At 35.6% G+C, this 27,905-nt stretch overlaps 1 protein-coding gene across 1 annotated transcript in view; it reads right to left on the bottom strand.

Annotated features, from left to right (window-relative positions):
- Positions 1-27,905, bottom strand: part of SRBD1 (S1 RNA binding domain 1) — a 222,461-nt gene that overhangs the window by 71,485 nt on the left and 123,071 nt on the right. Inside the window, exons 15-16 of the mRNA XM_031008302.3 lie at positions 27,632-27,723; positions 16,493-16,575 (exon numbers count right to left, since the gene is read on the bottom strand). Of these exons, the coding sequence (XP_030864162.3) occupies positions 16,493-16,575; positions 27,632-27,723 (175 nt within the window). The remainder of the gene's footprint in view (positions 1-16,492; positions 16,576-27,631; positions 27,724-27,905) is intronic.

Raw genomic sequence — 27,905 nt, 5'->3', positions numbered from 1 at the left:
ACATAGCAAGCAGGCACAGAAGGAAATGCTGAGGAAGGCAGGGAAGAGCAAGGATACACCTGAAATTATGGCTTCTCTATTATCTATGTTTTAAAAATAACTTATGTTCTGCATTGGTTTGTGGTGGGCATTTAGAAGAGAGAAAGGAAGAGTAACAGACTTTTCAAAACCAACTCCCAAGAATAACTTCTTAAATCTCAACCTTATAAAAAGTAGCAAAACCATTATGAACACAAATTCTCTTTTAAAAATTTAAATGCTGGCTTACATAGTATCAAACATAACGCTCTTGAAATGTCCAGGACATAGTTTAATTCTACTAGTGAAGACACCTGAAAGTTTGAGAGGCTCAACCAATGCCATTAAAACGAAGTTTTGCCTACAATCCAATTTTAAAATGAAATTTCTACCTCAATCTGGGACTGTCCATGATCATTACTAATCACCACTATGGAAGCAGTTTCAAAGTAGATACAAAGTTACCAGGAATGACTGGTCATGATGACCGAATAACAACCCAACCAGGAGTGCCAGCGCTCCCTCCCAGTCTGCCCTGTTTACAGAAACCACAGGCGTGGACCTCTCTCCTCTATAGCCTGTCTTTAAACTACACAAATAATGTATCTCCTGGACTTTGTCAATTCTCCTGGGGAAGTGTTATGAAGGAATGACATAATTTTTAGAGTAAATGTAGGGATCTGAAGAGAAATGTGGTGTGCCACTCCAAAGAAGCAGAGATAAAATATAAAACTGATTGTTATCCTTCCTTTCATGGAGACTTGTAATGTTCCAGGTATAAAATACCTTAATTGTTGGCAGTTAAATGGCTTACTGATTTCCAAGTCTTCCTGTCTGTTAATGGTTGGTACTTGGCACATCTGGAAAATGACGGAGTCTTTCAAAAATACTGCTGGGAAGATGACCTGTTTTCACTCTCTCTCTAGGCAGGTTCACATCACCAGATGATGCTGGATATGGCTCCACTCCAAGGAAAACAACCTTTTCTTGGTCTTTCAATGGCTGTTTATGAGTATACAACAAGTGCTTTCTATATACTGCAAACTCGTTAGACAGACAAGTCCCTCTGTCAATCCCACTCTACAGTGCATGTGCTTCTGTGTGGTACACATCCCCACCTTCTCCCATAACTGACACCCCCCCTACTTTTAAACCTCAGAGATTCAACTGCCCCCCCAACTTTTAAATCTCAGAGATTCTCTTACAAGATATTAATTTTCTTTTCCACTATGGATCTGCTTAAAAATGCATCCTACAAAAGGGAAGAACAGGTGCCTCATTTTCCTTGACTCTTATTTGACTTCAGATAGTTATCGTCATTCATTGAGAGCTTAGAATATTGACTTATTCTGTGGAGTCCTCTTCTGAGATAGATGTGGGAGATACTTGGAAGCTAAAAAGATGCTACTCAGTTCCCTAATGCCCTAACGTGTCGATCCTCCTCCCTTTTCTCTCTTCAGTTTGCTGATGAGAGCTGTTTAGTTCATTTACTAAGTTTTTATTTTCCCACAATAAAATGAAGAAAAGAAACAGAGATTAAAAATTGTACAAAAACATTACAGGAAAAAAAAGGAATCATTTTGTAGATAAACTTCATGTTGTGGTGTTGAAAGTTAAGGTCCACAAATCAAAATGCAGTCATTTCTACAGAGCTAGGCTTTTTCACTGCACTCGCAGCGAATCACGCTGTGGTTAGTTGAAAGTGCTGTTCACATAATAAATTAACCACCTCATTTCCTTCATCACCAAAATATACATAGCGCCCTCATACAGATTTGTTTTAATAAAAGTAATAAAGCAAGCCCAGAGGTTATGGCTGTTATGACATAATCACACCTCTGAGACTTAAAAACACTCACTTGCACATCATGCCTCAAAAAGTCTTTGCAAGTCCCCTTCCAGCAAAACCTAACTGCATTCATACCCTCTGGCCCCATGTATTCAAAATAAATAATGAAACAAAAGCCTTGTATATGTCAGAAAATTATCCCTTTCCATTATGCATTTGAAAAGAATATACACTTTTTAATAATACAGTACAATAAACAGATTGGGTGCCCTGCTCTAGATTATTAAAGACAACACATCAGCAGAGTTAAAAGTACACTAAGAGGAGATCGAAACCATCCTGGCCAACACGGTGAAACCCCGTCTGTACTAAAAAAAAAAAAATACAAAAAAAAAATTAGCCGGGCGTGGTGTCGGGCGCCTGTAGTCCCAGCTACTTGGGAGGCTGAGGCAGGAGAATGGCGTGAACCTGGGAGGCAGAGCTTGCAGTGAGCTGAGATCGCGCCACTGCACTCCAGCCTGGGCAACAGAGCGAGACTGCATCTCAAAAAAAAAGTACACTAAGAAGGCTGCTAACCTGCCTACTATCCCACCCAAAAATAGATTTTTTAAGGTTAGTTGTTCAAAACGACAACACATGCATTTCTGTGGACTGAAAAACAATTTTCATTCTACACGAATCCAGGATAAGTAACTTTTTTTACATGGTAATGATATTTAATTGTTGAGAATAACCCGGGGGGGAAAATCTCTCTTGTCAATATAATTTTCCCTCACTACAGACTTTTATCATTAGAATTCCTTTCCATGATCACCAGAAAGAAAGACAATGTAACACAACTGTCTATAGCATAAGATAGATTGGACGGAGAACTTTGCCATGAGTGAACCCATACCATAATTTAACGAGGCCACCCTTCCTGTCTCTGTACCACATTATAAAATCACTTTGCAGGCAGGGTTTATTTCCCACTTCAACTCTTATACCTCAGGCCTTCCTGCAGGATTATGCATTTAATGCATACTGTCCCTATAATAATGATGATGTCTTCCCCTTAAATTTAAAATGTAAGATAATCTTACAAGTAATTACATTTGCCTGTGCTATTCTTAAAGATCATGATCAACTCACACTCCAACACACATACATAAAGGAATGAGTTAATCAACATTCCTGAAAAATAGCAAGTATCAGATATTCAGGATACAGTTTTGAAATTCTCATAAGTGCCCCCCCATAGTGCTTCCACATTTTATTTCTCTTCTCAATTGCTATAATCACCTAGCACAATCTTATATTTGGGTTCTCAACATTTTTTCTAATGTGAACATTATTATATTACATGGTTTTTTCCATGAGTAAAGTTAAACATTACATCCAAGATTCTTAGTGTGCCAAATGGTTATCCACATATAATTATATCCCAAAATTCAGCAAAGCAGTAATACCTTTATGAAGGATTAAACATTTTTGGAGTAATCTTATTCTACTATTTTTAGTCTACAAACTATGCATCCACACACAACCAATATATGCATCCACACATAACCAGTATACTAAAAACTCCCTTAGGGCTCTGTATCAAACAAAGATAAAATTACTAAGAACTTCCATAACTTACATTTTGATGAATAAGTTCACTTTAAAGGAAAAATTCTATTCCAATGAATCCCATCGCAACAAAGTTTTTCTTGGATAAAGATATTACACTTTACATTGTAAGTCCTAATTACTGATTTAGTCATAATCAAAGAACATTCCTTTATAAGTGCTACCTCTGATCTGTCCTGGTAAGGATTATTTCCACCGAGAACAGAATATGCCTTGCAGAGGGGGTAAAGAAATGGAGATGTATGCTAAATTAAAGAACTCTAGTTCTTTCATCCATAGGACTCCTTCTTCACTTTCCTTAGCCATTCTCACTTCAACTACATGGCCATTCTAATGCTCTATGGCCCTAAATTATCAAACACCTTTCAAGCAGGTGCTCACATACAGAACTCCCACAGAAAGATCCAAGTCAAAAGAGAACAGAAAGGAGATGAGGTATGCAAGATAGCTCTCTCCTATCCTGTTAGGTTTCAAGAAACTTTTGCTTGCCAATTCACAGAAAAACGATGTTCTAGGGTACCTTTTGAAAAGACATTTCACGTCCTCAGATCATTGGTTAAATGGCAAATATAATAAACAAATAACAGCCCTCATAAAAGGTCAATTAATAAAGAGCTGTAAGTGTCACCTCCATACACTGAATTACACAAAGCATTCTATCACAAAGAAGGGAAAGAATGTGGCATTGGTTATTCTGGTCACTACCTCAGCTTTGAGACAGATTACATTTTGAATATGTTAACGAGGCCTTCACAAGGCCAGCCATTCACTATCAACTAAACCCAAGGGCTTGAAATTCACACAGGTATAAAACACTGAGACACAAAATTGGAGACTGGATCAGTGTTCCAGATCACAGAATGTGTAAATGAGACAGAATATTTTCAGGTAACTGAAGTCTGAACATTAAAGCTCTAAAAATGTATACAAAAGTATAAAAAGTAAGTTGTATGCCAAATACAACCTAATAAAATAAAGAAAAAAAGGCTATTTACGAAATAATAAAGTGGTTTTACCGACATCTTTAAACATTTGTCATAACTATTCTCAATTAATTGAGTACCAATACTCTGTTAAAAAGAAACTGTCATGGTTGAGATTGTACACACACACACACACACACACACACACACACACACACACACACACACAGAGTCATCCCCTGGTATGGGGGATTTTTTCTAGGACTCCCTGCAGATACCCAAATCCATAGGTACTCAAGGCCCTGATATAAAACGGTGTAGTATTTGCATTTAACCTATGCTGCACAACCTCCTGTGTACTTTAAATCATCTCTAGATTACTTATAATACCTAATACGGTGTAAAGGCTATTTAAATAGTTGTTAAACTGTATGGTTTAGGCAACAATGACACGGAAAAAAAGTCTGTACATGTTCAGTACAGATGCAACTATCCTTTTTTTCCTCTCAATATTTTCAATCCATAATTAGTTGAATTTGGAAGCCCCAGATATGGAGGGCTGACTATATACACACATATACATATATGTGTGTATATATATATATAAATGCACACACAGACACACGAATGTGACAGTCAAAATTCTGATGGGAAATGATCCAGACTGCAAGAAAACACCATGGTCCCTGTCTGGACAAAAAACTGAACAGATTCTTACCTTGAACATAAAGGACTTAACACTTTTAATGATCAAAGTATAAGACTGGAAGAAAACTAGAAAGGAAAACAATGATTTTCAACATATTTTCTTCAAAGGAGTTTCATTTTAAAAATATTATTTAACAGTTCAGGTTTAAAATTTTAAGTGAAAGGCTACACTTTTTAATGTAACCTTGATTTTTACAATATTTCCAGGTGTTCTGAATGCATGTTACAGTGCATTACATTACAGTGCATTCAAAACACCTGGATCTAAGAAGCATTTGTGACCAGGCTACATTTTCTTGATTTTAAATGAACAAGAATTGTTTTAAAATTAAACACAAAAGACACATTTTCAGTTCTGATCCCACCTCAACAAAAATTTGGAAAGGCTGCAAAATTTTATGGTGTGTTTATAATAAAGTTTAAAAAATACAATAAATGGTCAACTATACCAATAATCTACCATGTATTCATTCAGAAATACTTACTGAATATCTACCATGTGCCAGGTCCTGGGAGCTGAAGATACAAGAAGTGGAAACAGCCTACCCTCATGTAAGGGCTTTTATTGCATTAGAAGAGAAATACAGTAAGCAAATAAATACTGTGATTTCAGACACTTAACACTAGCTGTACTTTTGTGTGTGTTGAGGGAGCAGTTAGCAGGGAGTAGGTTCCTGCTTCACAGAGAAGATAAGAAATGTAGGGGAACAACTCCTCACAGTCCTGCTATCTTCTATCTCTTGCTGGGCACCTACTACCCCACAGGAGTCTCTCTGGAGCTCCTCTCCATTTTCTTCCTTAGGCTATTCCTGGAGGCATCCTGTGGATGCCATCTCCTCAGGCAACCAGCTGCCTCCCTCTTCAGCATATTCAACTTCTCACTCTCCACTTCTCCCTCCTCCCAGTGACATTCAACACGTTCAAATCCTGACCTCCTTAAATAACTCTCTTCCTTAAACATTTGTATACACTTGTCTCTCAAATGCTTACACTTCATTCAGTCCTGGATTTAATTCTTTCAGATTTCTGCCTCCACCACTGCAGTGAAATTATTTTTATGGTAATCATTAACATTTTAAATGAGTAAGTTCACTTTAAAGGAAAATTTCTTTAAAGGAAACATTTAAAATTAAACACAAAAGACACATTTTCAATTCTGTTCCTATTTCATCTTAGTAGTGTTTTACAATACTGATTTTTGCTTCTTCAAACTCTCACCCTTAGATACTGGCATGTCCTAATTTTCCTCCTACATTACATACACTGCAATGTGCATTCAAAACACCTAGAAATCTTGTTAAAATCAGATTCTGATTCAACAGGCCTGAGGGAGGGCCCAGGAGACTTTCAGCAGGGTCTCTTGTTAATCAAAACAGACCAGCAGCACAGTTATCACCTGAGTGCTTCCTAGAAACACAGACTGTCATTGCTCACTCCAGGTTAACTGAATCAGAATTTGCATCTTTAACAAAGGGATTTTATATGCATAGTCAAGTTTGAGGAGCATTAGAGACCAGTGGTTCTCAAACCTAGGCCAATAAAACACAGATTACAGGGTCCAATCCCCCTGAATTTCTGATCCTACAGGTCTGGGAAGCAAGTGAAAGAATGCGCATTTCTAGCATATTGTCAGATGATATTGATGCTGCTGTATTTTCAGAACTAGTGATTCTCCACCCTGGTTGTACATTTGAATTACATGTGAATTTTAAGAAGCTTGTTGGCATGTGGGGTCCACCCCCAGACCAATTAAACTACAAACTCTGGAGATGTAGCCTAGGTATTTTTAAAAAATCCCCTGCATAATCTTAAGGTTTCTCATTTAAATAATTTAAGAGTGAGGGAAGCAGGTAGTGGCGAAAAGAAAATAGTATACGATAAATGCTAGTTAAATGACAGTACCATTACTGTAACATATGATACCATAATTCCTTAAACATCTGCTCTACCCAACTCTGCCCTGTATATAAGCACTAGAAATTTGGCAGTCTACAGGTTTGTCGTAGGCCACATCTGCCTAAAATGACCACGGGGGAAAAATAATTATTTAATTCCTAAAATTCACAGAAGAAAAACCTGCACTTATGAGATAAGATATTTTTTAAGATAGTGTCAAAACTGTGCCTTACAAAGCATTTGACTTCGTGCAACATTAGGGGCTTGAGAAAGATTTCTAAGAATATTATGAAGGGAAAGGTAACATATAATATTAAATGTATATTTAAATTTTCACTAACAATGAAAATAGCTTACCTTTTTCTGATTATAAGTAAATTCTCATTGTAAAACACACGTGTACACACACACACATCAATATATAGGGAAGACACTAAAACCAACTGAAAGCCAAAGTTCCCGAGTTAAAGCATCTGTAGCATTTGACCAAGCTTTCCTGCATCTTTTTAAAAAATTATGAAATATTTAACAAAAGTTACAGAGTATAAGCGACACCAACCAGTTTAAGAAATAAGATATTATAAATATGATTGAAACTCCTGGTGTACCTCTCCCAGTTCCCATTTTTCTCTCGTTCCATGCCCCATCCAAACTATCATCTTAAATTCTGCGCTTATTTTTATAATCTTACTATATATAGGTATTCATAAATCCTATATATTTCATATTTTTACATTTTATATCAGCCCTATAATACTGTACATATTCTGCAACTTACTTTCTCTCTTAACATTACATCTTATGAGGTTTCTCCATATTAATCTAGCATTTCTGAGTCATTTTCACTGCTCTATCTGTTCTTTCACAGTCTTGACTTTACTAGTGTATCTTTCCAGTTTCCAGATGATGAGCACAGTATTTCCAAATTTTCACTACTATAAATATTGCTTCAATAAACTTTTTTTTTTTTTTGACACAGGGTCTCACTCTGTTGCCCTGGCTGGAGTGCAGTGGCGTAATCACAACACAATGCAGCCTTTATCTTCCGGGCCCAAGTGATCCTTTCACCTCAGCCTCCCCAGTAGCTGGGACTACAGGTGTGCACCACCATGCTCAGCTAATTGTTTTACTTTTTTGTAGAGATGAGGTCTCACTATGTCACTCAGGCTGTCTCAAACTCCTGGGCTCAAGCAATCCTCCTACCTCGGCCTCCCAAAGTGTTGGGATTACAGGTGTGAGCCACCGTGCCCAGTCTCAATGAATTTATTGTGCATGTCTTCTTAGGTTCATTTTAGAGAATTTTTCTAGGCTATATACATTCTGCAACAGAATTGCTGAGTTGAAGAGAATTCTCATCTCCAACTTTGTTAACTTCCAGTGCTCTCCAAAGTGGTGGTACCAATTTATACTGCTATAAATAATGTACAAGATTCCAAGTGTTCCACATGCTTGCTAACATCTGAATTATCAGACTAATTTTTGGCAGCCTGAAGGGTTTATGGCTTTAGCATGCATTTCCTCCATTCATGGTAAGAGAGAGAATGTTTTTCATACCTTTATTATTCTTTTGTATCTCCTCTTCTGTGAACTGCCTGTTCATAGCCTTTGCCTGTTTTTCTCTGGAATTGTCTTTTCATGTCTTGATTTGCAAGAGACCTTTACATATTCTGTATCATTTATAGTTTATGTGTTGTAAATATAATACCTTCTCTCTGTCTATGGATGGTCTATATATTGTTTTCTGACTGAGAGATGTTTTAGATTCTAATGCAGTAGAATTTACTAATCTTTTCTTTTATGATAGTATTTTTAATGTTATATATAATTTTTAAAATGATCATATAATTATTAGTTTTAAACACTGAAAGTAACTTAAAGTTTTAGAAACTGTAACAGTGATTTCTGTGCTAACATGAAAACTAGAAGGTGAACTTGAAACTGAAATGGATCTAGTTTCACTGCCAAGGTCAATGACATACACAGAGTAAGCAAACAAAAGATAAAGGAAATTAGATATGTCATTTTAATTTAAGGCATTATTGGTAAAAGGTTCTTCAAATCATGCTATCATTTCACATTTCTTTTAAAGATAAGTAATGGTGTTACACTAGGTTATGTGTGTGTATATATGGCTTATTACATTGTTGGTGATTTCCAGGAACTTGAGAAAACTAAAGCTAGTATTTCAACATAGGAAGCAAAATTCATCCTGAAGGGAAAAATACCCAGAAAAGAAATTTTAAAACTTGAAATTTAAGGAATAAATAGCAAATTCTAACACATGAGTTGGGTTCATACACCTAGTCAAGGTCAATTACTTGTTTTCCTTCAGTTAGGTCTCTGCTTTGTCACAAGTGAATGAAATATCTGAATTGCAAGGCTAAGTCTGAATTTCACTCATAATACCCTGTAAAGCAAAGATTCAGTACAGCCCATATCCTGGGCCTTAGAGTCAAGGGACAACATTGCAAAACCATTTTGGCAGAGAATTCACCTGTGTAAATAATGCCTCAGTTTTAGAACAATTTCCTCTGTTTCACCTTTGTGTTTTCTCTATTTCAAAATACTGCTTTTGTGTATGGGGCAAAAATCCAAACAAAAGTCACCTAGGTGACCGGGCATGGGACAGACTCTTTTCTGTATCCCACTTTACTATGATAATTAAGGAATTAAAATGTTTTAAAAGATTTGAGCAAACACTGTAGAACAGGCAAGAAACCTTACTTTATTTAGACCTAAACTAAAACTCCATTTAATAATCTCTACATGTTGACTATAAAACAGTTTGTTTTTTATTTTTTTGATTTGTTTTTACATAGAATTGATCCCACAGAGCAGGAGTGAAAGAAAATGCAAATTCCCACCTTTGAGGTTTTACTGTGAAAAATTTCCGCTGGGAAGATGATTTTCCTTTTACAGTAACTATTCGTTATCCACAATAATGAAGAATAAAGATGGCCTGGATATAGAATCCAATAACAGTTCCAAAAACTTATTTTGGCCAACCATTTCATTCTCTATCATCACCAAATGATCTAACAGAGAGGCACAAAGGAGGAAAGAGCACTGTTCTGAGTCTTTCCTACTTTACTGTGTGTGTTCATTACCAAATGGAGGTGTTAATGAGCATGAAAGTATCGAAAACACAGTCCAAAGAAGAAAAAATTATCAAGTAAATCCAATGTATTTAAGTTGTGCTTTCAGGATATGACAGGCCAAGCTAAACCACCATTCCCCACGTCCCAGTGAACTCAACAGAGCCAAACCTGCATCATCCTGCTCTCACTCTGGAGTGTTTTCTTGGGAGTAACATCAAGTCACTTTCCAGCAAAGTCTTTAGGGGTCAGTTAGGGATATGTTGTCATTTGACCATACTGGCTGCCTCTCTCTCCAGAAATAATGACAGGCATGTGTTTTTAAAATCACCTCTCCCCATCTTCTAAGACAAGGATTGGAACGCTGCCTTTAGCATTTTAGCTGTTATTAAACCAAAAGTATTTTAGTTTCTATTGAAATAATATTATAGCTTCTATTATTTCATCTATTTAACATTCTCTCTTTGAACAGCTTTCGTTTTTTAAACAGCAATGTTTGTCCATCTACTCATATCTTAAATCAAAATGAAAATAAGTATTAAGTTTATACTGAAAGCACTTAGAAGTCCAGACTAAAAATAAATTCAGTCCCACTCTGATTGTAAGGGAAATCTATTAATGGCTATACATTTTACAACAAATTTTTCCTAATACATATTCACTATAGGAAGTTTGAAAATCAAAAAGTGAAAAAAAATCACATCAACCAAAGAACAAGTATCAGTCACCTGCTTAGTTTTTTTTCTTCAATGTAAACACATGCCTACATTTTTAAAACACAAATTGTTTTTATTCTAGAGCAACAACTTTGTTGAAATTTTAAAATACTACAAGAGCAATTTCTCACATTATTAAATCTTCCTTGAAAGCCTGTTTAAATAGTTGTATATTTCAACTCATACTATAATTTTAAAAACTATTTTGCTATTGTAGTTGCTTCTAATATTTTGCTATTACAGTAAACTTGTGTATGAATCTTAACAGCAGTTCTTATTGTCTTAGAACTAGCTAAAGGGAGAACTAAAAGAAATGCATTTTTACAAGTGCATTTTAATAGGTATTAACTATTTGCTAGAAATAGTAATTTAGACTTCTACCAGCAGTGTATATAAAATGTTCACCTCACTGTATCCTTCTGACTTGCACAGATATTTTCATCTTATTACAACTTTACTTAATTGTTAGGTTGAAATAATAACACCTTCTAAAATTTGGGTTTCTTTGATTTCTTCCACAGTAAATGGTATGTAGTGGCTCTTTACATATTTTATGTAAATGTTTTATATAAACCAACTATAAATGTATATAAATCAAGAATAAAACAAAACCTTAATAGTATGCAGTTATCACATATACATATACATTTGTGGCAAATAATTTTCCTAATTCATGACATGGCTTTAAAATTATGTGTTAATAAATGACCCAGCAAATCCATTCTGAGGTATACATCCAAGAGAAATGAAAACATACATAAAAACTTGAACAAAAATGTTCACAGCAGCATTGTTTATAATACTTGAAAGGTATAAATAATCCAAAAGCCTACCAACTGATGAATGAACAAAATATCTCACACACCCACACCCACACATACACACACTAGAATACTACTTAGCCATAAAAAAGAATGAAGTACTGATACATACTGCAATGCAGACCACCTCTGAAAACATTATAAGTGAAAGAGGTCAATCATAAAAACCCACATATTGTATGATTCCATGTATATGAAGTATCTAGAGGAAAATAGATTAGTGTTGTCTGGGGCTGGTAAAGAAAGGACAACGGAGAATGACTGCTAATGAATACGTTTCTTTTTGGGGTGATAAAAATGTTCTATTTTCACAACTCTATGACTATACTAAAAAAATCACTGACTTGTACATTTTAAATCAATGAATTGTATGATGTGCAATTATGTACCAATAAAGCTGGGTTTGTCTTTTTAAGAGATGGGGGGTCTCACTATGTCATCCAGGCTGGAGTGCAGTGGCTATGCAGAGGCATGATCATTGCTCACTATAGCCTTAAACTCCTGGGCTCAAATGATCTCCTGCCTCAGTGTTCTGAGTAGCTGAGGCCAGGTGTGTGTCACCATGCCTAGCTTCAAGCTGTTTTTAAAATGTATATATTAATATGGTATGGTCTACTAAGACTCCTGCAAAAACAGTGAATCTGTCTCATCTAATTTTTAGAAAAGTTTTTAATATGCATATTTCTTGAAGCTATGCTGTTAGGTAACAGATTGCTCAGGGCAATCATATTTTCTTGGAAGACTGTTATTAACATGAAATATCTTTCTTTTTCCTATTTAATGATTTTGCCTTAAGTTCTATTTTGTCTAAGGTCAACATTGCTATGGCTGTCTTTTTCATTTATGTGGAATATTTTAATCCAAATCTTTAATATCAAGGTTGTTTTTTTTCTTTAGGAGTGTCTCTTGCACATATATAAGTTAGAGCTGTACTTTATTTTTTAAAGTCTTAAGTTCTATTAATAGGGGAAGTTAGCCCATTCACTTTTAAATACCTATTACTTATTCCTATCTCCTTATATTTTGTTGTTTATTTCCTATACTTTCTTATTTTCTTTTCTCTACCTTTGGATGAAATTATAAGCTTTTTACATTTTACTCTCATGATTTATATTAAATATCTTATTTGTGGTTGTTCTTCATATGTTTCAGGTTATATTTTTAATCAAATTCTAGAGTTAATTTATATCTGAATCTTTTTCCTGAAAAAGAATCTTAATACTTTTTATCATTTCTTTTTCTTCTACTCTCCCATGTTGAACTGATCTGATCTAGACTTCAATATTTAAAGATTAACATTATAGATTTTAAAAACTATCAGGCTCAACTATACATTTTACTGTGTGTACATGTTTCCCATGTTATGTCTTTCCCTTCTTTGGACACTCCCCTGCTTTTTGGAAAGGAGTACTTCCATCAATTCTTTCAAAGAAGATGTGAAACAATCAGAGAAGGTTCAAAATTGTTTTTATTTTCCACTCACACTAAATTGACGGTTTGCCTGATTTAGAATTATGAGTTCAAAATGTTTTTTCCCACAACTCCACAACTACTGCATTCTATCTTCTATCATTTATTTTTTATCAATAATAGGACTGATGTCAATCTCATTCTTTCCTTTGCAGATAAACTGTTTGCTCTCTGAATACTTTTAGTCAGTTCCTCTTTATCACGTATTCTGAAATTTCATAAGCAGGCATTTAGTGTTGGCCTTTTGTTATTCTTTACTTCTGCATTCATAAGGTGTTTTCAGAAGACTTGTCTGTCTTCAGTTCAGGAAAATTTCCTATTACTTCTGTGATTATAACTCCATACTATTTCAATTTTACATCAGATGAACGCTGAAGGTTTAGAATGTCCTCTGTATCATGGGACTTTTTGTTCATGCTTTCCACCTTTTTCAGTTCAAAACTGCATTCTGAAGGAATTCAACCTTCCAATTCATTAATTTGCTTTTAACTGTGTCCACTCTATTTAGTCCAATTATGCATTTTAATCCTGATAATTACATTCTTAAATTCTAAGATATTTGATTGGTTTGAATTCATTTTAATACATATTTCTTTATAAATGCAATAATCTATTTTCTCTCTATGAATCTTACTTTTACTTATTTCAAAGTCTCTGTTACCTATTCACTGTCTCACTCAGTATTACTTTTTGTTTATTAAGTTTGGTGCCTCATTTGTCTACCATAGGTTTTCCTCAAATGTTTAATCATTCTTGGTAGTGAGATCGTTTCAGAGTCCCTAACTGTCTGTCTGTGTATGCTGTTTCTGTTTATTATTCCCCACCTCCGGTGATAATGTGGGAAATGTGGGACATCATGCCAGGTGTCATGTACATGGCAGGAATTTATCTTCTCAGGATGAGGCTCCTTGAGCTTCCTGACATTCGAAGGTCTCTTGAGCTATCTCCCAGCCTCTCTGGCCTATGTTAAGGTCAGTGCTTCAGCTTGGATTCACAGTATACTGGAGGAGGAGGTCAGTACAGGCCTAGCTTTGCTATATGTATCTTCTTATCTAATACTTCAGACCCTCTCCCTACTATATGAATCTGACTAGTTTGGCTCTACCTGGAACTGCACCTACCTCAAGAACACAATGACACACAATGATCTGTATATGTTTTGAACTGTGACTCCACCAGGTTTTATTTCTCCATGAGTGTGATTCCCCATGCTTAGTATCTGTCAGGAATTCCTGAGATTTCCATCCACTAATGGGAGGGACCCTTTCTTGTTTTCCCATGCTGTTATCAATTTATTCAAATAAATATGTATTTATATAGGTACACATGTACACCTTTTCTGTCAACTCATGGAATTAGGAGTTCTGAATATGCAGCAGATGATGGTAGTGTAATTAAAGAATATCATTAATTCAGCCTACCATCTTGATCACGTTCTTAGTTTCATTATTTGCTGAACAGTGAGTAGTCCAATGTTAATATGGCTATTTTTTTAAATCTCAGACTCATACATCCAACTCCTACTTGACATCTTTCCTTGGATTTCTTATAGGCATCTCAAACTTAACATGTCTAAAACTGAATTACTGATCTTAACCCACCAAACCTGCTCTACTCAAGCATCATCCACATATCAGAACCCTTGGAGCAAATTCTTCATAATTCCTTTCCCTCACTTATCACCACACAGACTCTACAAAACAGACTTGACTTCTTTCCATCTTTACTGCCATTAACTTTGTCCAAGCACTATTATTTCTCACCTGGGCTAGTACAAGAGCCTCCTAGCTGTTCTATTGCTTCTCTTCTTCCTAAGTCACTCTTCCCAGATCAGCCAGAGCCAATGCTTAAAAATATAAATCAGATTGTGCCACCCCCCCTTGCTTAAAACTCTTCTATTACGTCTCACTGTTGTTAAAATGAATTCCAAAGTCTTTCACATTAAATGTTATCTCTGAATCCCAATCTGGAGGTTAGGTCTCCACTATTTACTTAAAGATCTCTTTGAAGTCAATAGCTTATTAGCCTGCCCAGGTTTCATAAATTTGGAATCTTCTCTTTATTCCACTATCTTGCCAAGATGCTCCATAACTTTATCTTGAATGAATATAATTCCTCTTCACTATAATGCCTATATCACAAAACTGTTATAGCTGTACTTTTTCTTTCTCGAGATGGAGTCTCGCTCTGTCACCCAGGCTAGAGTGCAGTGGCACAATCTTGGCTCACTGCAACCTCTGCCTCCTGGGTTCAAGCGATTCTCCTGCCTCAGCCTTCTGCGTAGTTGGGACTAAAGGTGCGCGCCACCATACCCAGCTAATTTTTGTATTTTTAGTAGAGACAGAGTTTTGTCATGTTGGCCAGGCTGGTCTCAAACTCTTGACCTCAAGTGATCCACCTGCCTTGGCCTCCCAAAGTGCTGGGATTACAGGCATGAGCCACTGCACCTAGCCAGTTGTACTCTTTAGATACCAGTCATTTCTATCTACTTGTAGCTAGATCAGTCCCTTTAGCAACTATCTTTCTGAAATGAGTAAGTCCAGTTAAAGGTCTGAATGCCTTAGTCCAACTTGCTATAAAATGGAAATATTCCCAGTTGAATCTCAATATATGACAGGTTAATCTAAGCTTTGCTACCATGAGATCTTGGGTAAATGTCTTAAGTACTCCCGGACACTGCCTCTTTTTCTATCAAATGAGGCGGGTAGGGTTACATGAATTCTAAGGTGTCTTCCATATCTAGTAGTCACAGATTCCATGACATAATATATTTCTTTAGAAAAAGTGTAGTATAGTACCTATCATTCAAATTCCATAAAAATTATACAGAAGGAAATACTCTATTTCACATTTAACAGCTTTTGACAAGGAGGAAAACAATTTGACCCAAGCCTTCTGGAGACAACTTCCCCACGTACCATTTTGCTATCACCATAAATTCACTCTGCCAAGGTTTAGTGCTGTCTTGAATTGCCCAATGAACACATACAACCTCAAGAATTAAAAATACAGTAACAACAAAAAACGAGTACCATTATTACCTACCACTTCTCTAATCACACATAAGATCTACTTATCTACTGTGAAGATCAAGTTCAATGCATGATATCACTATTGTAATTATTTTAGATAGCACCACCATTTTTATAATAATGTTAAAAGAAGAGGCTCTCTCTCCAAATTAGTTATGAGTTTCATCTAGTGTTTTCATAGTCTTTCAATCTGACCACAGTCAATTCTAAGTCTTAATCAAAATCATTAACACGAGAACAACGACAAAAATAATTCCCTCCTTCCCTGATGACTTAAAACTCCTACTTTCCACAAACTGTATAACCTTGAAAATGGGAATCTACTCCCACAGACACTTAATTACTATCCCAGGTTTGAGTACTGCTCCTTGTATTGATGGATTTCATAAATTAAATGATCCACATTGCTTTACCTGATACATTCCAACTCCAATGTGCTTCGGCTCAATTTTCACTAGCTCAGCTAATGGATCTTGTACACGCCTTGCTATGGAAACTGAAAAAACAGAATCAGAAAACAAGTATGACTTAATGTGAAAAGCAGTACCTAATAATTACTTACATTAGTTTCTCATAATGTAAGTACTTAATCCTGTCCCTCCTCATCATCCCTCTAAAAAAGGCCAACAATTTAAATTTCAAAGTTCTCTTTTTTCCCCACACAAAAAGTAAATGCAAAATTTCATGAATTATGTCACCAGAACTCCTAGGCATTCTTGAACACAAAGTAGTTTGACAGGATTATAGATTTGGAAAAACAAATAAAACGTTTATTCCCTATACTTACATGATTACCTATTCATTCTTCATTCTTTACATAAAGCATAATAGGATACCTCATGCTTCACAGAGGAAGCAAAACCTTGTTTTAAATAATTCTGCATTATTACAAATATATTTATATGTCAAATATGCTTATTAGAATTTGATCCCCCAAATAATGAACAAGTGACGGAATTACCTCCTTTTTTAAAGTTCCTTTTTTTTAGAGATAGGGTCTCACTCTGTTACCCTGGATAGAGTGCAGTGGTGCCATCTCAGTTCACTGCAGCTTTGAACTCCTGGGCTCAAGCAATCCTCTTGCCTCACCCCTCCAAAGTGTTGGGATTAGAGGCATGAGCTACTGCGCCCAGCAGAATCATATCTTAATGCAACCAGAGATCAAGTTACTTGGCTAATGAATATACTCATGTGGCCTTGAATATGACTGCAAGATTGCCCTGGCAAGTGATCCTCCTTCTGTCCCAACTGCTTGTCTCTTAACACACTATAGTTCTAATTACATCCCTTTCTTGACCATTACAATCCATGCTCAAGAAACTTTAGAGTTAATTTCAAACATTCCTTTAACTGTGTCATGATTTTACTTGATCGTCATTTATTGTCCTTTTTTTTTTTTTACCAAATATCAATAAAAATTCACATCTAATTTCGTTTATAAGATAGATTTAGCTAGAAAAAAAGATAACTATTACAACTCTTATGAATAGTTCTAAAGGCAGCCTCCCTCTCCAGTAGCATATTTACACTGAGTCTTTATATATATATGAACCGCTTCCATTTTCAAAACACATGGAAGCTAATCAGTGTCACCTTCTCATACAGGTTGGATGAAATATAAATTCATTAAGTGAAAATATTAAGACCATCAAAGAAAATCCTATGCCTGTTTCCATGTTAAGCTGTTCAAGGTCTGGAAACAAAAGTCATCTCTTGCAAGTGACTCTCAGATTCTCCAGTCACTGATTTGTACCACTTCTCTAATCAGACATAAGATCTACTTATCTACTGTGAACATCAAGTTCAATGCATGATCATTCAAGTCTTTTTCATATCCTTTATTACTACATCTAATATATAGTGACAATAGCTCCTTGCAAAGCAAGCTTAGAGAATATTGAGCTGGTGTTACACAATCTATTTTTCTCCCAGAAGAGACGGGGATTCCAAGGCCTTCACATAAACCTTTATTATTTAAAGAAATCAATCACAAAACGTTAGTTAGTGCAAGCATTGCAGGTGATAGGAGAAATGCTTTCTTCTAATAACCACATTTATAATTACAGATTTAAAGTAGAGATATACTTGAATTTCTCTAAAGCAAATATTATTTCTTTAGCCTAACATTTAAATGTGTAATGCAATAAGAATGATTTTCAACACATATACATTGCCAAAATACTCTGAGTAAAAACAACAAAAGCCCCCACAACAGTAAACCAAGTCAAGAATTTAAGAATATAGGGATACCTCATTGTATTGCATTTTGTTTTATTGTGCTTCTCAGACACCACATTTCTTACAAGTTGGAAATTTGCGGCAACCCTGAGTTGGGCAAGTCTATTGGCGCCATTTTTCCAATAGCATGGGCACACTTCTGGTCACTGTGTTACATTTTGGTAACTCTCAGAAATATTTCAAAATTTAATTATATTTGTTATGATAATCTGTGACCAATGATCTTTGAAATCACTATTGTAATTGCTTTAGAACACCACGAACCACACCTATAAGGTAACAAACTTAATCAATAAATGATGTCTGTGTCCTGACTGCTCCACCAACTGGCTATTCCCCTCCCTCCCTCTCCTGGGGCCTCCCTATTCCCCGAGACACAACGGTATTGAAATCAGGCCAGTAAATAACCCTACAACGGCCTCTTAAGTGTTCAAGTAAAAGGAAGAGTCGCACGTCTCTTATTTTAAATCAAAAGCTAGAAATAATGAAGCTTATTCAAAAGACATGTTGAAAGCCAAGAAAGGCTGAAAGGTAGGCCTCTTGGGTCAGTTAGCCAAGTTGTGAATGCAAACGAAGAGTTCTTGAAGGAAATTAAAAGTGTGACTCCAGTGGACACACAAATGATAAGAAAGCAAAACAGCTTTTTGCTGATATGGAGAAAGTCTGAGTGATTAAACCAGCCACAACATTCCCTTTAAGCCAAAGTGTAATCCTGAGCAAGGTCCTAACTCTCTTCAATTCCATGAAAGCTGAGAGAGGTGAGGAAACTGCAGAAGAAAAGTCTGAAGACAGCAAAGGCTGGTTTGTGAGGGTTAAGGAAAGAAGCCATCTTCCTAACATAAAAGTACAAGGTGAAACAGCAATTGCTGATGTAGAAGCTGTAGCAAGTTGTCCAGAAGATCTAGTTAAGATCATAATGAAGGTGGCTACAATAAACAGCAGATGGTCAATGTAAACAAAATAGCCTTCTCTTGGAAGAAGATGCTATTTAGGACTTTCATAGCTAGAGAGGAGAAGTCAATGCCTGGCTTCAAAGATTCAAAAGACAGCCTGACTCATTTTATTAGAGGGGAATGCAGCTGGTGACTTTAAGCTGAAGTCAAGGCTCATTTGCCATTCTGAAAATCCTTGGATTCTTAAGAATTATGCTAGATCTACTCTGCTTGTGCTCTATCAATGAAACAACAAAGCCTGCATGATGGCACATATGTTTATAGCATGGTTTACTGAATATTTTAAGCTCACTGTGGAGACCTACTGCTCAGAAAAAAAAAGATTCCTTTCAAAATATTACTGCTCATTGACAATGCACCTGTCATCCAAGAGCTCTGATGGAGACGTACAAGATTAATACTGTTTTCACGCCTACTAAAACAACATCCATTCTGCATACCATGTATCAAGGAGTAATTTTGACTTTCAAGTCTTATTTTTTAAGAAATGCATTTTGTAAGGCTATAGCTGCCATAGATGGTGATTTCTCTGAGGATCTGGGCAAAGTACGTTGAAAATCTTTGGAAAAGGATTTACCATTCTAGATGCTATTAATAACATTCATAATTCATGGGAGGAGGGCAAATGTCAACATTAGCCAGAGTTTGGAGGACAGTGATTTCAACTCTCATGGATGACTCTGAGGGATTCAATATTTTGGTGGAGAAAGTCACTTCAGATGTGGTGGAAATAGGAAGAAAACTAGAATTAGAAGTGGAGCCTGAAGATGTGACTGAATTGCTGCAATCTCATGATCAAACTTGACATAATGAAGAGCTGCTTTCTTAGGGACAAGCAAATAAAGTGTCTTCTTGAGATGGAATCTACTCCTGGTGAAGATGCTATGAACGTTGTGGAAATGATAAAAGATATCAAATATTACATAAACTTCATTGATAAAGCAGCAGCAGCAGGAATGGATAATATGGACTTCAATTTTAAATAAAGTTCTACTGAATATAAAAGGCTTCCAAACAGCATCACATGCTATAGAGAAACCTTTTGTGAGAGGAGAGTCCATTGATACAGCAGACTACTTCATTGTTGTCTTATTTTAAGAAACTGTCACCACATCTCAGCCTTTAGTAACCACCACTCTGGTCAGCAACCATGAACATCAAGGCGAGACCCTCCACCAGCAAAAAGACTGTGAACTGCTGAAGGCTCAGATGATCATTAGCATTTTAAACAATATTTTCTAAATAAGATGTGTACATATTTTTTGAGATATAATGCCATTAGATTCTTAACACACTATAGTATAAACATAACTTTTGTAGGCACTGAGAAAACAAAAATGTCATGCGACATTTTTATAACTCCTATGTCCAGGCTTTAGAGAGAGATGGTGCTACTTTCCTGCCGGCAAGATAATCAAGAATGCATTATTTAGTAGACAGTAATAATGCAGAGCTCTAGGTTGAGAATGATCAGGCTGACAAAAGATTCTTGAAAGTAAGAGGGAGGTAGCTCAGGAAAAGGGAGTCTGATGAATTGCTGATAAAGAGAATTAAGAGACAGGAAGAGTTATGGCCCAAAACTTAGGGAACGTCTACATTTTGAGACAGAGAAGAAAAGGAGGAAGTAATGAAAGAGGCAGAGAATAAATGATGAGGACAGCAAAGTAATAGAAGTCAAAAAGATTTCTGGAAAATGTTAAACATAGTTACATGTGCCCCAATTTTTATTCTCAGGCATACACTCAGGAGAAATGGAAACATATGTCCATATAAAATCTTATTCATGAATTTTCATAGCAGCCTTATTCATAGTAGCCAAAAATGTTAAAAAAAATCTATCAACTGATGACTAAACAAAATGTTGTATACCCATACAATAGAATGTTATTTGCCAATAAAAACAAATGAAGTGCTGATACATGCTACAGCATGGTTGAATCTTGAAAACATTATGCTTAAGTGAAAGAAGCCAGTCACAAAGACCACATATTGTATGATTTCATTTATATGAACTGTCCAGAACAGGAAAATCCATACAGAGAGAAAGTAGATTCATGTTTGCCAGGAGTTTGGGTGGTGAGTGAAGACAGTAAAGGAAGTGATTGCTAATGGGTATGAGTTTCTTTTTAGGATGAAGTTATAAAACTAGACAGTGGTGATAGTTGTGCAACTCCGACTATACTAGAAAACACTGACTTGTACACTTTAAAAGGGTAAATTTTATGTTATGTAAATTATATCTCAATGAAGCTATTATTTTTTAAAATGTAGTATGTCCAAATGTATGCCAAATACTATTTTGCCCACATATAGTGAATGACAACAGTTTGCTGTATCACTACTATTCACCATTGTTCAGAAAACTCTAGTTGATGCAACTTGACAAAAAGGGAAGATATAAATATTGAAATGACATTATTTATGTATGATGATTGTCTACCTAGAAAACCTAAGCAAGTCAAATGAAAAAATATCAGAACTAATAAGGTTCCAATTAGTTGGGTAGTTTCAAGACACACAAACAAAAATTGATGCTTCTACCATATGCTATCGAACCAATAACACAGGAGTTGGGGAGTGGAGAGAATGGGGAGATGCTGGTGAAAGGGTACATAATTGTAGTTATAAGTTAATAAATTACAGAGATTTTACGTACAGTATGGTGAAATTAAAATGTAATAAAAACAATAAAAACATCAAATCATGGAGAAAAACCTATTCACAACGTTAAACATACACACACACACACACACACACACACACACAAACAACCCATGAATAATAAAAATAAAACATGCAGAACAGGGATGAAAGTGGAAATTTCACAGAATTTCACTCTATATACTATAGACTTTTAAAAGTACAGTCATCCCGTATCCTTGGGTGATTGGTTCCAGGACCCCTGCAGACACCAAAATCTGTGGATGCTCAAGTCCTTTATATAAAATGGAGTACCATTTGCATAGAACCTACACATACCCTGCCATTTACTTTAAATCACCTATAGGTTACATTTAATACCTAATACAATGTAAATGCTATGTAAATAATTGTTATACTATATTTTCAAATCTATATTATTTTTATTGTTGTGTTGTTTTTTAAAAATATTTTCAATCCACTGTTGAATCTGTGGGCACGTGCACAGGGTCAACTGTATTTATTAAAAGCCTTTAAAGTTCATTTGCAAAAAACAAAAGAAATGCTATGAAAAATGCAATTTTAAAAAATTAAAGCAAGGCATATTATAAGCCACAGAAATTGAGAGAGTTGCATTGTGGTAGACTAGACAGACCACTGAAACAAGAACATAAAGTACACATAGGGATTTTAGGTTTTTTTATAAATGCTAATTTATTAAATGGTAACATAGGTCAATGTATAGAGGAAGACAATTAATATGGGATATTAATAGAAAAAGTTAAGCATTAGAGAAAAAAATTACATTTGATACACCAAAAGTTGGGAAGGGATCCCAGACTGAGTAAAGATTACCATCCTAAAAGATATGCAACCAGAGCTACTTCCTATGGTAAAGTGATTGAGTATATAACTTGCATGACCACATGCAGTAGCCTTGAAAGCAACATTTCTCCTCACTCATAATATGTCTTATATCCAAAGAATAAAAAGAATGTCATGGGTTTTGGCCTTTCAGTTCTATGAAATATCTAGAATCCTAAAGCTTCTGGAGCAAATCAGTTTATTTGCTTAAAAGACTATACTGAACTGTACTCTCTTTAAAATCTGTCTCATTCTGTTATCTAGCAATATTAGATATCTGTATTTTTAAAGTCCAATATTCATCTCATTTTATCCTTCCCCTTGACATCAGACAGGAACAGAGGAAAATAAGTAAAATTCCCCCATGTTGTCTTTTTCAGTCAACAACTTCAAATTAGAATTTTTTCACTATAATGCTTATTAAAATGTAGTTTTAGAAGTCTTGATGCAAATCTACTGTAATCCTGACCCTCTAAGTAATAATTACATTTTTGAACAAGAAGCTGAGAAATATGTTGAACTGAAAAAAATTTTCTGTATCCTGACGTAATGCAGGTAGACTGAAGGTTACCCAACTAGTATAAACTTTTCAAAATTCATAGATGATGTACCTAAAAAGGGTGACTTTTACTTTATGTAAATATATCTCCAAATAAATAATTTTTTTTATTTCTCTGAGAATGTTAAACTTTTTCTTCTGTCTTCATCATCTCTATTTCGTCCAAGTAGCTTTTTTTCTTCCCTAGTGTATTCTGGCATCTGTTTTTAATATTAATAGTAGAAGTTTTCATTACATGTTAGGTGACCTCTGACTGTCCACCAGGGGCAGGATGCTAAAACAATGACTTTAAGTGTTTTGCCCAGTGGTAAGGCTTGTCAACTATGGCTTACTTTGGGTGCTGTGGCCATTTCTTTGTGGTACCTCTAATCCCAAGTTTCTTCAATGTTGTCTCTTGTATTGGCAGAATCCTCTTATCTGCACAGGTTTATTCCTAAGATCTCTACAACAGCATGTAAATATTTACTCAACTCCCCTTTACTTCAGTAGCATCCCCACTCTCATTTGTAAGCTGTGCCCTCTATCGTAGAAACCTTCTGTTTAACCCTCTCCAGAGAACAAATCCCCAGTCTTCTGCAAAAGTAGTGAAAAGACAGTTCCTTAATTGTGTGGAAGGGGATGTTAATTGTTATTGTTATTTTATTGAGGTGAAATTCCCGTAACATATAATTAACTATTTTAAAGTACAGAAGTCAGTGCTACTTAGCATACTTGCAACATTGTGCCCCACCATCTCCTATCAAGTTCCAAAACATTTTCATTATGCCAAAAGAAAACCCTGTACCCATTAAGCAGTCACTGTCCATTCCTGTCTCTCCCCAGTCCCTGACAACCTACAGTCAGTTTTCAATCTCTACAGATTTGTCTATTCTGCACATTTCATATAACCATACAATATGTGGTCTTTTGGGATTGGCTTCTTTTACTTATGTTGGCATGACATTTTTGAGGTTCATATGGTGTTGTAGCATGTACCAGTACTTCATTCTTTTTACGGCTGAATGATATTCTATTGCATGGCTATACCACATTTTGTTTATTCTTTCATCATGTGAGTTGTTTCTAACTTTTAGCTATTATAAATAACGCTGCTATAAGCACTTGTGTACAAGTATTTTGGTTGAGTACCTGTTTTCAATTTTTCTGGAGACATGCCTAGGAGTGAAATTGCTGGGCCTATGTTTAATTTGGTCTCGTTGCTTTTTAAACAGACTTTCAACCAATACTTTCATTTTCAACCTAGCCTCAACCCTCTCACCATACTTCCAAAGTACTTGGCACCATTTCCTGAACCTATAGGGGTTGCGTGATCCATCCCAGGTTAGTTCTGTATTTTCTACAATGCTGTCTTAGAATTCAATGTTCTGAAGTTGACTAGGTGACTTATTGCTCATCTATCTGCTTTAAGCTTCAAATCTTGTTGTTGTTGTTGCTATCTCCTCTCCCATTCCTTTTATCTTAGTAGGTTTTATCTTAGTAGGTTTATGCTTTCATTCTATCATGTCATTTTAATCAATTTCAGAAGGAGAGAAGGAATAAAACATACACTCAATCTTCCACTTTAAATCCATAATAAACAGTTTAATATCATCCATCTACTATATCCATCCAATTTAAAGGCCATGTACCATGCATTGTGGGGGAATATAAGCATATATATAGAAGACAACTTCTGTTTTCAATAAGCTGATAAACTGGCCAGTGAGATGTAGTAATGAGGGTTATTTTCTTACACATGCTTAACACACATATAAATGTTGAAGTTCTGTTATATTCTTATACAGCAAACTTTTAGAGGACTTAAAGGTAAAAAATCCACACTTGTAGGTAGCTCAGATCTCACATAAAGTAAAAAGTCACCCCTGGCATCAATCACCAGGAAAAAGAAAGACTCCCAATGACAAATAGGAATTGAAAAGAAAGTGGACTCTGGAAAACCAAGAGTAGAGACTCCAAGCTCTTTGAATATTTGACTCCAGGACCAGATTTTAAAGACTCAAAGTTTCTAGGTATATATTAAACATGGTCATTGCCACATAGAAGTGAGCTAAGACACAGAAGGAAGACACAGATACTTAAAATGAATCACACACTGATGACACAGCTAGACTTTGAAATTAGAGTAATTAGAATCATAGAATGATTCTCCATTTTATTATCTTCTATTTTCATAGAATCTTGTTGGAATGTTGTAATTCTGTCTCACCTATAATACTGTGACAATTATTTACACACATGGGCCAGTGGTTAAGAAGAAACAGCAGTATCTTCAGCAGTGGGAGGCCTGAGGGATTGTTACCTCTCAGAAAATATGGTCTAAATATTTTTTCCAACACACTATTGGGAGATACCTTCTCAATAGCAACTTGAGAAATTCTGGATTTTATTTTTTTATAAATGAAAGTACCCTTTTATCATAGAAATTAGGTACACAAATATTATGTGCACATTTACTGGCTATGTGGCCTCTTTAAGCCTCAGTTTCCTATTTTAGAAGTGGGGATAGGCTGGGTGCGGTGGCTCACGCCTGTAATCCCAGCACTTTGGGAGGCCGAGGTGGGTGGATCATGAGGTCAGGAGATCGAGACCATCCTGGTTAACATGGTGAAACCTCGTCTCTACTAAAAAATACAAAAAAATAAATTAGCCGGGCGTGGTGGCAGGCGCCTGTAGTCCCAGCTACTTGGGATGCTGAGGCAAGAGAATGGCATGAACCCCAGAGGCAGAGCTTGCAGTGAGCCGAGTTCGTGCCACTGTACTCCAGCCTGGGTGACAGCGAGACCCCATCTCAAAAAAAATAAAATAAAATAAAATAAATAAATAAATAAATAAATTTTAAAAAGTGGGGATAATAATAAATACCTCACAGGGCAATAGAAAGGATAAAATAATCTTGGTAACATACTTACCACAATGTTTCACATATACTAAGTGCTTAAAAAATTACTATTAGCAGCTCCCAGTATGACTACTATTTCTATTCCTTCTGCCATTATTATTATAAGGCAACCACCAAAAGAATACATGGTAAGGAGACAGAGATCACGCTGAGCTGCTGTGCTAAGAAGCAGCTTCCCAGGAGAAGCAAGATTTTTAGCTCAGATTTAAGAAGATGATCATTTTAGAGAGGGAATTATGTCATGAAACAACTAAAGGGAAACTACAAGCTCTTTTGGACGTAAGAACGCTTTTAGCTTTAGATTACTGTAAAAATTTCATATATATCTCTCCAGGTATAGATTTCAAGAACAGCTGATGAAATCTGATGAGAATATTTAAGGAAAAAATTAAATAAAAGGTCCATTACTAACCAAGTGGTCTAAATATTCACTTATTATACAGAAAAATGCACTGACCTGATCTAACATATTGCTTATGATACCAACTGCTTTCATTAGATGCATCGAAGTATCTTAATTTCTTCACACACAAGATTTTGACTCTTCCACATTATAGAAATCAAAGCAATCAAATACAACTAAAATCAAAGCAAGCTGTTTTAAGCAAAACATGATCAAATGACAACTCTATTAGCAAGATGAGAGACTGGTCATTTGACAAATATTTGGCAATAAACTGAAAGCCTGTGTACTTTCATAAATTTGTATTACAAATATTTTTATGTTACTGTATTACTTTTTGCCAACAAAAAGCTTCAATAATATTTTGCAACAATAATAAAAGATCTTAGGATCTTTTATTATTAATATTATTATTACTAGTATTATTATTTGAGAGAGTCTCGCTCTGTCGCCCAGGCTGGAGTGCAGTGGCACAATCTTGGCTCACTAGAACCTCTGCCTCCTGGGTTCAAGCAATTCCCTGTCTCAGCCTCCCGAGTAGCTGGGATTACAGGCACCTGCCACCATGCCCCACTAATTTTTGTATTTTTAGTAGAGACGGAGTTTCACCATCTTGGCCAGGCTGGTCTTGAACTCCTGACCTCGTGATCCACCTGCCTCAGCCTCCCAAAGTGCTGGGATTACAGGTTTGAGCCACCACACCCGGCCTATTATTTTTATTACTGAACTCTCTAGCATTTAATTTTGCTAAAGACTTTGTGGGTTAGCTTTCCACTATAGAACAGTAGTGTTCTTTTAAAAAGTACAATATTCTTCCTCTTCTTTTCCATAATTTCAATTATTAGTCCAATTAACCACTTTCTTTCTAATATGCCAACTCTTATGCATGTAGTATAACTTTTAAATTTTCTTTGATATTTAGAATATTTAGCATGCCACACATGCTGCCCAAAATATCAAAATCACATGTTTTTGTGATGGTCCATAGTTTCTTACCTGCACTTCTCAAATTAGGGTCCAGCCCTGGCATCTCTTTGTTAGCTTCAGGGCTGACACTGTAGATTGATGCTCCTGCTTCACTGACGATACTGAGAAGACAGAAAAAGGGGAATATCACTTTCCAAACTTCCTGCCTGGTCAAAGAAAATAAATGAATGAAACCAGGCATTACCAGAAAAAAAAAAATAACAGGGCAAACTGTTCTCTTCATATCTCAATGATACTGACAGCATCTAATATTTCATTAATATAAAATGATTATGCAGTGTTT

The sequence above is a fragment of the Gorilla gorilla genome, chromosome 12 (assembly GCF_029281585.2).
Source record: "Gorilla gorilla gorilla isolate KB3781 chromosome 12, NHGRI_mGorGor1-v2.1_pri, whole genome shotgun sequence".
Classification (NCBI taxonomy): domain Eukaryota; kingdom Metazoa; phylum Chordata; class Mammalia; order Primates; family Hominidae; genus Gorilla; species Gorilla gorilla.
This window is presented reverse-complemented; position numbering and strand designations above follow the sequence as displayed.